The sequence below is a fragment of the Ostrinia nubilalis genome, chromosome 21 (assembly GCF_963855985.1).
Source record: "Ostrinia nubilalis chromosome 21, ilOstNubi1.1, whole genome shotgun sequence".
Taxonomy (NCBI): Eukaryota; Metazoa; Arthropoda; class Insecta; order Lepidoptera; family Crambidae; genus Ostrinia; species Ostrinia nubilalis.
In genome coordinates this window covers 10023459-10035677 of record NC_087108.1, presented here as the reverse complement: position 1 = coordinate 10035677, position 12219 = coordinate 10023459, and the positions used below count along the sequence as shown (strand labels likewise).

Here is a 12219-nt window from a genome sequence, read left to right as displayed (position 1 = left end):
CAAAGCGCTAGCCCACACCCCGAAGTATAGAACGACACACGCGAGGAGGAAGGAGAAAGTAACCAAGACGGTGTCACGGTAATAATATTATTTCCGTGACGGTGTTCACACTATTACGTCTTGGCCAATTTCCCGCGTAGTAGTGTACTTGCGCTGCCATAAAAAAAATAGGAAGAAAATGAGGGCTATCGTTTTTATACTTAACAGTTGGCACCCCTGGCGATTGACAGGACCTTACTCTACAGTAGCGCCATCTTGATGAGTGCAAATGCGATAGTCCTCCTACCACTTTAACGCTCACCAGTTGGTGCCACTGTCTCACAAACAATCAAACAAAAAAAAATTGACATCACAGTGCTTTGACATGACATTTGTTTATTTCCATAGTTTGCACTGCAGGAAAAGGAAAAGGCACTATTAGGCCATACAGCCAAGTCTTCTGCCGCTTTTATGGCGCTTTTACACTGCGCGGAAATTAGCCAAGTCAACTGTCAAGTCAAAAAAACAGAGGGGTGGGGATGAAAAATGAATGAATTTCATCCTCACTCCACTGTTTTTTTGACTTGACCATGAAGCTAAAGATAAAAATGGAGGGCAGAGTTGGAACAAAAACTTGAGTCAAATACCTACTTATATCTATCTCGCTCTCTGCGGCCCTACCTCTCTTTTTAGTGTGAACTGTAGTATTGCTATCTTTTGATTTAAATCTCCTTGTAAATTCTTCGAAATAGCCAATTCACTAACCAAATCAGAAGTTAAACAAATAAATAATTAATATTTGAAACTAAGATTACCTAGTTAAATAAAAAATCACAAAATTGTCGGCCATTTAGGCTTAATGTGTTGGCGAATCAGGGAATTACAATCCCAATTCCTGGGTAATCGGTACCATGTGGCAACATCGGCTCAATCCGGCCCATCATGGCGGTTGTTTACTATTTGATTTGAGATTGTTTACAGGAAATAATCATTGTTTTATCACAAGAATTGGTGCAAAATTTTGTAGTGCGTGGTTGCGGTAGTACGTGGTGTCCTGGAAGTGACATAAGATTCCACGCGTAAGTGTTTATTTCGTGATTTCCGACATTGGATCATTGTAAACATTTTTCACATTTTTTACAGTAATTTCTTCCTAAAACGTTTTACCAGTAATTACACTTATCATTTTTAATGATACCTATGTCAAGAAATAAAGATTTTACATTGGTTTCATTGAATTTGAGCAATTTTATATTTTTTGTTTATTTAGAAAGAGCGAGTCTGCCCACAGAGAGCGAGATAGTGATACTTAGTTTGTGCTTCAAGTAGGTATTCGGAGTGTGGCCTCCATTTTTATCTGTAGCTTCATGGACTTGACTTGTCTAATTTCCGCGCAGTGTAAAAGCGGCATAATGAGGATCATTTCGATTTTTAGCTGTGAATGCAGATTTATAGGGCTAAGAAATCCTTAATACACAGTCCAAAAATTTTTGTTCTACGACAAAAATTGACGAAGTTATGGCCAAATTACTAAAAAAGTTCACTGACCGCCCGGCGCGGGACCGTTGACGTCACTGTATCCGATCCGAACGCTGCCGGCGTACTGCGTGGATAGAAAATATTTTTTTCTAGCCAAACTATCAGTTTGAGAGAAAAACTTGTAATGACATATATTCATCAGAATAAAGTAAGCTATCGATAGGTAATTTTAAAAATAGAAATTATGAAAAAAAACGCAAAAAATCCATACGCTCATACGATTCAATGGAACGCAGAGACGCGATTGGGGTCTCCGCGGTGGTATATTTGGCGATTTATTCAAATAAAGTGTTCATAAGTGTTGTTAGAGTCATATCTTCTTCCAAGTAAAATATAAAAATGTATAAGTATTAATTTATTTACTTCTAACAATAAGGTATAGCTGAGGCAGATACACTCTGCCTAGGCTACAAGACATTTCTATGCAGATCATTTCGATGTACACGCAATACCTACCTGTTATTTAGATTTTCTGAGTTAAACCTACGTACCTACCTATCTATTCGCCGTTCCCATGGGCGGACCAGCTGCTGCAGGAAAGGACAGCTGCTCCCTCCTGGAAATCTATTTAATCTTAGCCTAGAAGCTGGGTATGACTCCCCCGCCCCCCTCCTCTCCCCAGGTCATAAGCTGGGCATGACTTCCCCCTCGGCCAGAAGTTGGGTATGATTTACCCCCCCCCCAGGCCCGTAACTGGGTATGACTTGACCCCTCACTCTCCCCCCAGGCCAGAAGCTGGGTAAGGCTAGCCCCTCCCCCCAGCCCATAAGCATAAGCTGGGTATGACTCCCCCTCGGCCAGAAGCTGGGTATTACATACCCCCCCCCCCCAGCCCATAGAAACTGGTTATGACTTGACCCCCCCCCCCTCCCCCAGGCCAGAAGCTGGGTATTACATACCCGCCCCCCCCAGGCCAGAAACTGGGTAAGGCTAGCCCCTCCCCCCAGCCCATAGAAACTGGTTATGACTTGACCCCCCCCCATCCCCCAGGCCAGAAGCTGGGTAAGGCTAGCTCCTCCCCCCAGCCCATAAGCATAAGCTGGGTATGACTCCCCCTAGGCCAGAAGCTGGGTATTACATACCCCCCCCTCCCCCAGGCTAGAAACTGGGTAAGGCTAGCCCCTCCCCCCAGCCCATAGAAACTGGTTATGACTTGACCCCCCCCCCTCCCCCAGGCCAGAAGCTGGGTAAGGCTAGCCCCTTCCCCCAGTCCATAAGCATAAGCTAGGTATGACTCCCCCTCGGCCAGAAGCTGGGTATGACTTACCACCCCCCCCCCCCCCCCCAGGCCAGAAACTGGGCATGACTTGCCTCTCCCCCCCTCCCACCAAGGCCAGAAGCTGGGTAAGGCTTGCCCCTCCCCCCAGGCTATAAGCTGGGTATGACTTATCCCCCCCCCCCCAGGCCAGAAACTGGGTATTAGCATTATGTATTATTATGTTCAATACAAACAATCATTAAGTTACACTCACCCCAACCGCGTCTCCGCATTGCATCGAATCCTATGAAAATGTGGTTTTTGGACATAGCGATACTTAATTTTCACAATTTTTATTTTTTTAAATTACTGGTCGATAGGTTACTTTATTTTGATGAATAAATGTTATTAAAAGTTTTTTTCTAAAACTGATGGTTTAGCTGGAAAAAAATATTTTCCATCCCAATAGTACGCCGGCTGCGCTCGATTCGGATATAATGACGTCACGCGGCCCTGCGTACGTTGACTTTTAGCGGCAAAAACGGCCTATGTTTATTACTTAATATCTTCGTAAGTAATGGTCCGATTTGGATAATTCAAAAAGATATATCTTTCTTATGTCTTAAAGATTAACGTAGATACTAGTTTTATTGAATTTTCTACAACAGTACTGATCCTCATTTAAAAGCGGCATGAGATGAGAGTGATTCTTGTCACTGACACATTAAGTTTTCCTTATCTGTGGTTTTTTTCTTTCAAATCTGTGATTTTGATTTTATAATCTGTGATTTTGTGTTTGTTGGTTGGTGCTGCACTGCATTTTCACAGTTTTCTTCAGAATTTTTGTGCGTTGAAGTATTTTTTTCGGGTTTTAGGCAACTTACAAAATACAATAGTTATTCCCACATTGTGTTAGTGTTTCGTGATTTCAATATAAAAGAATGGAGTAGCTATGTTAGGTGACATTCAACTAACTAAACGTTTGATAGTGATTGCTTTAATTCTTGGTATTATTTACATTTTGAAGGAATACGTGTTTGTTTATCCGATATGAGTCAGCATCGGGTTGCTTATTTTTATAACGCGGACGTGGGGAATTTTCATTATGGGCCAGGGCACCCTATGAAACCTCACAGGTTATCCGTGACGCATAGTTTGGTCCTCAACTATGGTCTGCATAAAAAGATGCAGATCTACAAGCCTTACCGAGCCAGTGCCCACGACATGTGTCGCTTCCACAGTGAAGACTACATCGAGTTCTTGCAGAATGTCACCCCACAAAATATACAAAGTAAGCCACTTGAATTTTTTAGTTCACTGCTAAAGTATTATGAGTATTGTCAAATTATAGATTTGCTATGCATTACCTACCTAATTACAAACATAATACCTTGTTATAAAAAGTAATGTTCCGTTTTAATCCTACTTAATAACATATTAGACCCTTTTAATCCTACTCAATAAACATTAAAAGATGCGTTGGTCACTTTTTTGTGCTAGGTCCTTGCTTCAAATATTTTTAAAGTATCATTATATCAAATTAATTTCTGTGTAAGGTTATTCAAAAGACTTGCTGCATTACAACGTAGGCGATGATTGTCCTGTGTTCGAGGGACTTTTTGATTTCTGTTCGATGTACACCGGTGCTTCATTGGAAGGTGCCATGAAGTTAAACAATAACTCATGTGATATTGCTATCAACTGGTCAGGGGGACTGCACCATGCTAAAAAATTTGAACCTTCAGGTAAGAGTAGAATAATTTTGTTCGTATATTTTTCACACCTGTATATTTTATTTAAATTTTCACCTAAAAGTTTTAAAAATCATTGCAAGATATGCATTATTGGGGAATTGTCATTTAGAAAACCCTATTTTTTAGTTTGCATTACATCCTCAAAGGTATCCTCCGATTTTTGTGTAACTGTGAACTTCATATTTTTCAGGATTCTGTTACGTAAACGACATTGTGATAGCAATACTAGAGCTGCTTAAATACCACCCTCGAGTTCTGTACATAGACATTGACGTGCACCACGGAGACGGCGTTCAAGAGGCTTTTTATCTGACGGATAGAGTAATGACCGTCAGTTTCCACAAATACGGCAATTACTTCTTCCCCGGTACGGGAGATATGTATGAAATTGGCGCTGAAAGTGGTAGATACTACTCTGTGAATGTGCCACTGAAGGAAGGCATTGATGACCAAAGCTATGTGCAGGTAAGATCATATTTATTAGTTAGAGTAATCACTACATAACATACATTTTTTTCCATGTGGTCCCGAACTAAGGAAAGCCTTTACTATCATATGAATGTAGTCCTTTTTTTTACGGGGAAAAAACGCACTGAATCGCATACCTACCCTGCGGGAACAGGGTAGGTTATGTGGGGCTCACCAAGTCAGAAGGACAAGGCATACCCATTAAAAAGACCCCGGTGCTCCGTCACTCACCATACGTGGGAGGAAACTGTGGGTTTCCAGACAAAGCCTTTCTCTACCACAGCCCCTCCCAGCGATTGCCCGCCTGCACGGCGGGCCCTACAAGCCCCCCAGGACGGGAGGCGACAGGAGCAGCTGGGAGCACACAGCTGTTCCCGTCCGACGGTGGTGGTGACCTGTGCAATGCGGCCGGGGGCGCCCCCACGCCCCCGGCCCGCTGGCTATCACCGAGGAGAGGAAAAGGAGGCGATCATATTGTCGCCTCCTCTAAATGAATGTAGTCCTGAACCAACCTAATACTTTATTTCTAAACATTTATATAATATACATAGAAAACTCCTAGACCAATACAAGCAGTTTGCCACTACAATGATAAGCACGACGTGCATTGCGCTTTTAGAAATTGTATGAAGTATTAGTGGAGCCACTGCAGCTCTTCCTTACGCCTCTAATTTGAAGGCGCCCAAGTCTGGCAGCTTTTAGGTTAAGGCCTACATTGTGAGATTCCACCAGCTTGCACTAAGAGCGCTTTCACATTTAGGCGATTTAGCAGCGCGACAAACGCGTGACAGACGCGCTGCCGAAAATTTCATACTACGTGACAGCGGATGCATGCCGTCACATTATAAAAACTCCACTGCCGCGCTGCAGTCGCGCTACTAACGCCCTAATGTGAAACCGCTCTAAGCGTTTTGTTCTTTTATAATGCGCACAGCTAGGAACTGGAATTCGCTGCCTGCTTCTGTCCTTCGTACACTATAATCCGGGCCTCTTCAAGGCGACTGAATAGGCACTATGTACCATTCTATATTGCATCTCACTCTAGGCGCAGACCACCGACTTTTAGGCTGGTTTTAGTGTCACGCGGACCGTCCGGTCCGGACCCGCTCCGCACAGCCAATCTGTATGAACTTCTAGGGAGCGTTTTAGAGTAATGCGGTCCGGAGGAACCGCTCCGCTCCCTAGCAGTTCATACAACTTGGCTGTGCGGAGCGATCCGCACTGACAGTCCGCGTGACACTAAAACCAGCCTTAGTCGGCCGATAGTTATGCCCGATTTTAATTTGTATGATGAATCGGATCGGTGTAATGTGCGCACTATCATACATCTTCATACTGATAATCAGCCCGACCCAACTATCGGCCAACTAAAAGTCGGTGGTCTGTGCCTAGGCAGGTGTGATTGCGGTCAAATACCTGCCAAATTCTTTCTTTAAAAAAAAGTGAATTAAAAGGATAGTGCCAGGGTCTGGACCAAGTGCCGCCCAGAATCAACCCATAGTGCATTTTGTTCCTCAGGCCAATACTAATGTGTAAACCGAAGCGCACTTCAATCTATCCCTGGAGTTAAGAGAAAAAAAGAGTTTTGTTTTGAAATATTTACCTACAAAATATCATCGATATATACGTACTACGCATAACATTTCGTGATCTTGGTATTATATAACACTCGCTATGTTGAACTCAACCATACTGCATCCATACACCTTACTTTAGTGCGACTTAGACAATATTTATAAGCGATCTAGCGCTCTTGCAATAGTTTGGTTAGTTGACAGAAATCATTATTTCCAAAATGAAGCAAGAAGTTTTAGTTCTCTATCCTTGCGAAAAATCAATTTATTGGTGTATTACAATCGATTATTGAAGTTATTGTAAGCTAAAACTTCTTGCTCCATTTTGGAAATAATTAATTTCGGTCAACTAACCAAACTACTGCAACAGCGCTTGATCGCTTATAAATAATGTCGAAGTCGTACTAAAGTAAGGTGTACGGATGCAGTATGGTTAAGTCCAACATAGCGAGTGTTATTTAATGCTAAAATCGCGAAATCTAATGCGTACTAGGTATACATCGATGGTATTTTGTATGTAAATAATTCCAAACAAAACTCTTTTTTTCTCCTAACTCCAGGGATAGATTTCAGTGCGCTCCGGTTTACAAATTAGTATTGACATGAGGAACAAAATGCACTATAGTTTCATTCTGGGCAGCACTTGGTCCAACTTCCATACATGGATTGGCACTGTCCTTTAATGAACCAAATTTTTAAATAAACAACTTGAAAAAAATTGAACTACCTAAGGCGGGAATTGAACGGTTTATCCAGTGTCTAAGTATCTCAGTTGGAATCGCAGTCGTTCAATTCCCGCCTTAGGCAGTTCGATTTTTTCAAGTTGTTTATGCGACTATTTGGATCGTCCTCGCGCTCTCGCTCGGCGGCCTCCTTTTGCAACATGACGTTTTCGCAGGAGACTATGGCCGCCCAGCCCAGGCCTCATTGCTGTGCAGCATTGCTTTGACTATCTACGATTTTTTGTAAGTTTGAGAAGCGACTCTAATCGCTAAGAAATTAATCAAGTACTTAATTCCCAGGTGTTCAAGCCGGTGATATCGAACGTGATGGAGTTCTACCGGCCCACCGCTATAGTTCTGCAGTGCGGCGCGGACTCGCTAGCGGGCGACCGGCTCGGGTGCTTCGCCCTGTCCACCCGCGGCCACGGGGAGTGCGTCAAGTTTGTCAAGAACCTTAACGTGCCTACGCTCGTGGTTGGGGGCGGAGGGTGAGATATATTTATTTATTTATGTCATATAATTGGTACATAAGGCGAACTTAATGGACATTTCTTATTGGGCATTTTCTGCCAGTTAACCTTTATTACTATTGTTTACTAGCTTTCCGCCCGCGGCTTCGCACGGGGTTTTCCCGGAAATTATTCGAATTCTTCTCGCCGTAAAAACCATTCTTCTTCAACCATCCGACTTCAACAAACATTAAAAAAAAAGAATTGGGAAAATTGGTCCAGACGTTGTTGAGTTTGTGCGCTTACCAACACATATTGCGATTCAGTTTTTAGTCTTCATATTTACAAGTATTTAGTTTCTAAGGATGCGACGTAATGAAATAAACTGTAAAACTGGTCATTAAGGCCGAAAAGTTCTCGAATGACAAACACGGATTCTGATCCGTGACGTAATATAGGCAGAGCACCCACTCCCTCTTGGTAGACTGACGATCTAGTCGATAGCTAGGTCGCGGGTAGTGCAGGAGGCTTTTGTACAGTAGTGGATGTCCTTTGGTCGAAATGAAAATCGGCAAAATAAACAAGCATTGTCAAGGTCGACGACGAAAAGATAGCTGGCAGTGGCATTGTGGCTCGTCACCGCTTCGTGCAATAAAATACAGGGTGTAATTTTAACATATTTTAGTCGGTGTAATTTTAACAGATTTTAGTTGGTTCGATTCCCGAGCGTGGCAAGCGAATTTTCGGAATTCTTTGGATGCAGTTTTCTTTCAAAAATAATGTTTCCTTTTCTATCATACTGTGGTAAGGCTGGGTTGCACCATCATACTTTCCATGCCAAACGTCAAAAATTTGTCAAACTCCATACAAAAAACCTGGTTATCATTATAGTTACGGTCTAAGTTAGACGGTGCAACTCAGCCTAAGAGTACTTTCTTTCCACTTAATTAAAGTTTACTGGTTTTCCTCACAGGTACACCTTACGAAACGTCGCGCGTTGCTGGACGTACGAGACATCCCTATTGGTGGACGACAACATATCCAACGAGTTACCTTACACCGAGTATTTGGAGTTCTTCGCGCCAGACTTCCAGCTGCATCCAGAGGTTGGCAAGTAAGTTCGTTTGTGGCGTTTTTTTTTATTTGAGCTTAACGCATTAAATAATTCTGTGCCAGTTAACATTTGGACTAAACAGAGTAAAGTTTCAGCAGTTTCCAACATTTTTCACTTGCTATGTTTTCTGTTTGCATGTGAACACTACACTTATTTCAGTAGTGTCCAACATTTTTCACTTGCTAAGTTTTCTGTTTGCATGTGAACAGTATAGATTACTTTTGTAATAATATATCAACTTGTTGTATTTCGTATAATCAGGCCTGTTCATCTCCGCGAGTTTACATCGAAAACAAAACACGCACGAAACTGCCTAAATAATAATAAAAACACAGAATGTACTTTTTTAAGTTGCCTCAAGACACCATCAAGACACAAGTTGAGAGGTAAATAAGTAGTTAATATTATTCATGATAATTCATGCTAAATCATGTATTTCCTCCGCCATTTTCCGCAGTTTGACACCTCACGTTACATCATTTTACCGAAGTCAGCCCTATAGCTTCGGCGCAGTGCCGATCACTGACGTTTGTCAACAAAATGGTGCTTGACTCTTGAGACAGGCTAAATTACACCATATTTTTAATGACATTGAGCATACATTTTTTTAAATACCTTCGCGAAGTAAAACTTCTGTACGTAGTACTTATTATTATTCTGTGGTATAATCTTCAACGTTGCTAGCTATCGTAGAGACCCGTGTCTTTCTATTTCAGTTGAAATGGAACGCGAAAGTTTAAAATCTTATATTATACAAAAGAATATGTTTTGCTCTAACCCTATTTATGTAACCAATCTGCTCCAGCTGTTGATTTGTATTGTCCGCAGCACAAACAACGCCAACAGCAAGCAGTACTTGGAGGCGATAACGAAGCACGTGTACGATAACCTGAAGATGTGCCAGCATTCGCCAGCTGTTCAAATGACCCATGTGCCAGGTACCTTCATTATTAATCTTAAAATTGGCTTAATTTATTTATTTAGTCTATGGGCCTTTTTCAGCACCCTTGTACAGGGTTGTTTCCATGCGGTGATGGCATTGCGTTTAAAAAATAATAATAAGATTTTAGTTCTTGAAAGTTTCCGCTACGTGCGCTGTTCGTTATACATTTACGCAGTCGAAATCGAATGCGTTTGATATACTCACTGTTTATACCTTCCATAATACTTGTTTGTGATAATTGCCAATAGATGTCACTGTACTTTGTACCGCGGTGTTCAGATTTTTTTCCCCGGCTTTATACATATACCTGGAGGATTTTGACACCATGGTGAACCATTGACAACCTGTGTCAAGCAATAAATTATCACCTAAATATTGACGTCTTATTTAAACCTAGATAAGAGTCCCATATTAAGTGCGCCGAGAGTATCCGTGGTTTATTCACTCACACTATGCCCCTTTCCGCGAAAAGTAAATATAGGTAGATGTAAAATCTTTATAGCTCGAGGTTAGCCTGGAGAAAAGAGAGAAGCTTTGTGCTTTTACCCATTTTTGATCATTTCTTTTTCGACTATTTAAATTTTTGGTATGAACAAGTATTTGCATATTATTAGAGCGCTTTCACATTTAGGCTAGTTATTTTAGCAGCGCGACAGACGCGCTGCCGATAATTTCATTCATACTATATGACAGCGGATGCATGCCTTTACATTATAAAAACGCTGCTGTCGCGCTTCTCACGCCCTAATGTGAAAACGGCCTTATACTTATTTTTAATTTGCCGCTACCTCATTGCAGGCGACTTCTTCCCCGAGGAGTACCGGATAAAGGACGAGCCCGACCCCGACGTGAAGATGACGCAGGAGGAGGCCGACAAGATCGTCGACGCCAAGAACGAGTTCTATGACGACGAGAAGGTAACGTCTTTTAAAGTCCGGTCGCCGAGCAGATAGAATTTCGTCCAATGACCCCAAGCTTATATAGCTCCTTATCGCTCGCGCGTAATTATTTGCTGTCGCGCTCGCACACTCACTGCGGCCGCCCGTCGCGCAGTCGGTAGTGTTTTAATTTTGGGCTTTGAAACACCCAGTAGCGATGTGTTTATCAAGGTTGCTGATAGTAGTATTTTAAAATCTCCCACAGATTGGAAACCCTCGTGTTGATTGAATTTTTTTGCGTTCGTCTTCTCTAAGCCTAGCCGCACACTAAAGTCCGGTCGCCGAGCACGTAGAATTTCGTCCAATGACCCCAAGCTCGCGCGTTCACTGAGGCCGCCCGTCGCACAGTCGCAACTCGCGTGAGCGATAAGGATGGGTAGCTTAGGGTCATTGGACGAAATTCTATCTGCTCGGCTACCGGACTTTAGTTTGAACGATTAGGCTTTTAAGAAGCGCTTTTAAACACCCTAGTAGAGGTGTGTTGATAGAATTTTGTTGGGTTCCTCATCTCTAAGAGCTCGCGCGTACGTGGAAAGTTTCTGTCACTGTCACGTAGTCGCTACGTGCGCGCACCTCCATGGACTGGCATGAGTGACGAAACAGTTACGGCGACAAAAACACGCGTGCGCGCGAGCTCTAAATCAAAGAATACCTAAAAAGTTAACCTCAATAGACTATAAGTTCCTTTCATCCGAGAACTAATTCTATTCTAATAACGTAGAATAGTTTGGTATAAAGGAAAAGCACAAAGATCATAAATGGGTCCAAGTGCACACTACGCTTTGGCTTGGACTTGACTCTAAAGACAAGATTATGCTAGGGACGGATTTTGATGAATCTTTTTTTACTTTTTACTAAAATCTACATAGACGAAGTTGTAGGCGAAAGCTACACAAGCAATTCATTTTGTTGCAAAATCGCACTTAACACAACGTTAAAAGACTTGTTTCTAATTCCAGGACAACGACAAGGAGGCTCCCGCGCCGCCGCCCGAGACTAAGGAGCCGTAGCGAACGCCTACGCCCTCGGCCACCACCGGCGCCGACGCGTCCGGTGGCCCGGACACGGGGGCGCCCATCCCGGACACCGACGTCACAGTGGTGCCCGTGCCGGACACGAGTGAGAGTGAACCTGTGCCCACCACTAGCGGGTTGTAAACTTTAGGCAGATAGAAATAGACTATGCCCCGGGGGCGCCCATCCCGGACACCGACGTCACAGTGGTGCCCGTGCCGGACACGAGTGAGAGTGAACCTGTGCCCACCACTAGCGGGTTGTAAATTTCAGGTAGATAGAAATAGACTTTATGAGAAACCGGCGCCGACGCGTCTGGTGGTCCGGACACGGGGGCGCCCATCCCGGACGCCGACGTCACAGTGGTGCCCGTGCCGGACACGAGTGAGAGTGAACCTGTGCCCACCACTAGCGGGTTGTAAACTTTAAGCAGAAATAGACTTATGTACAGTCAGCGATAGCGGCGCCGACGCGTCCGGTGGCCCGGACACGGGGGCGCCCATCCCGGACACCGACGTCACAGTGGTG

At 43.3% G+C, this 12219-nt stretch overlaps 1 protein-coding gene across 1 annotated transcript; it reads left to right on the top strand.

Moving 5' to 3' along the window:
• Positions 1-3504: 3504 nt before the first annotated feature.
• LOC135082361 (histone deacetylase 3) lies at positions 3505-11842 on the top strand. The gene is made up of 8 exons (XM_063977154.1): positions 3505-4007; positions 4273-4461; positions 4661-4935; positions 7535-7722; positions 8657-8797; positions 9626-9735; positions 10539-10657; positions 11638-11842. Exons 1-8 carry the CDS (start codon positions 3767-3769, stop codon positions 11686-11688), a joined length of 1314 nt encoding a protein of 437 aa, XP_063833224.1. The 5' UTR covers positions 3505-3766; the 3' UTR covers positions 11689-11842.
• The last annotated feature ends 377 nt before the right edge of the window (positions 11843-12219 follow it).

What these genes read in the sequence shown, in the direction of transcription:
- LOC135082361 (XM_063977154.1), top strand. Translation starts at nt 3,767, where the DNA reads ATGAGTCAGCATCGGGTTGCTTATTTTTATAACGCGGACGTGGGGAAT. An exon ending in TAAAAAATTTGAACCTTCAG is followed by an intron (nt 4,462 to 4,660) that starts GTAAGAGTAGAA and finishes CATATTTTTCAG; the next exon opens with GATTCTGTTACGTAAACGAC. An exon ending in ATGACCAAAGCTATGTGCAG is followed by an intron (nt 4,936 to 7,534) that starts GTAAGATCATAT and finishes CTTAATTCCCAG; the next exon opens with GTGTTCAAGCCGGTGATATC.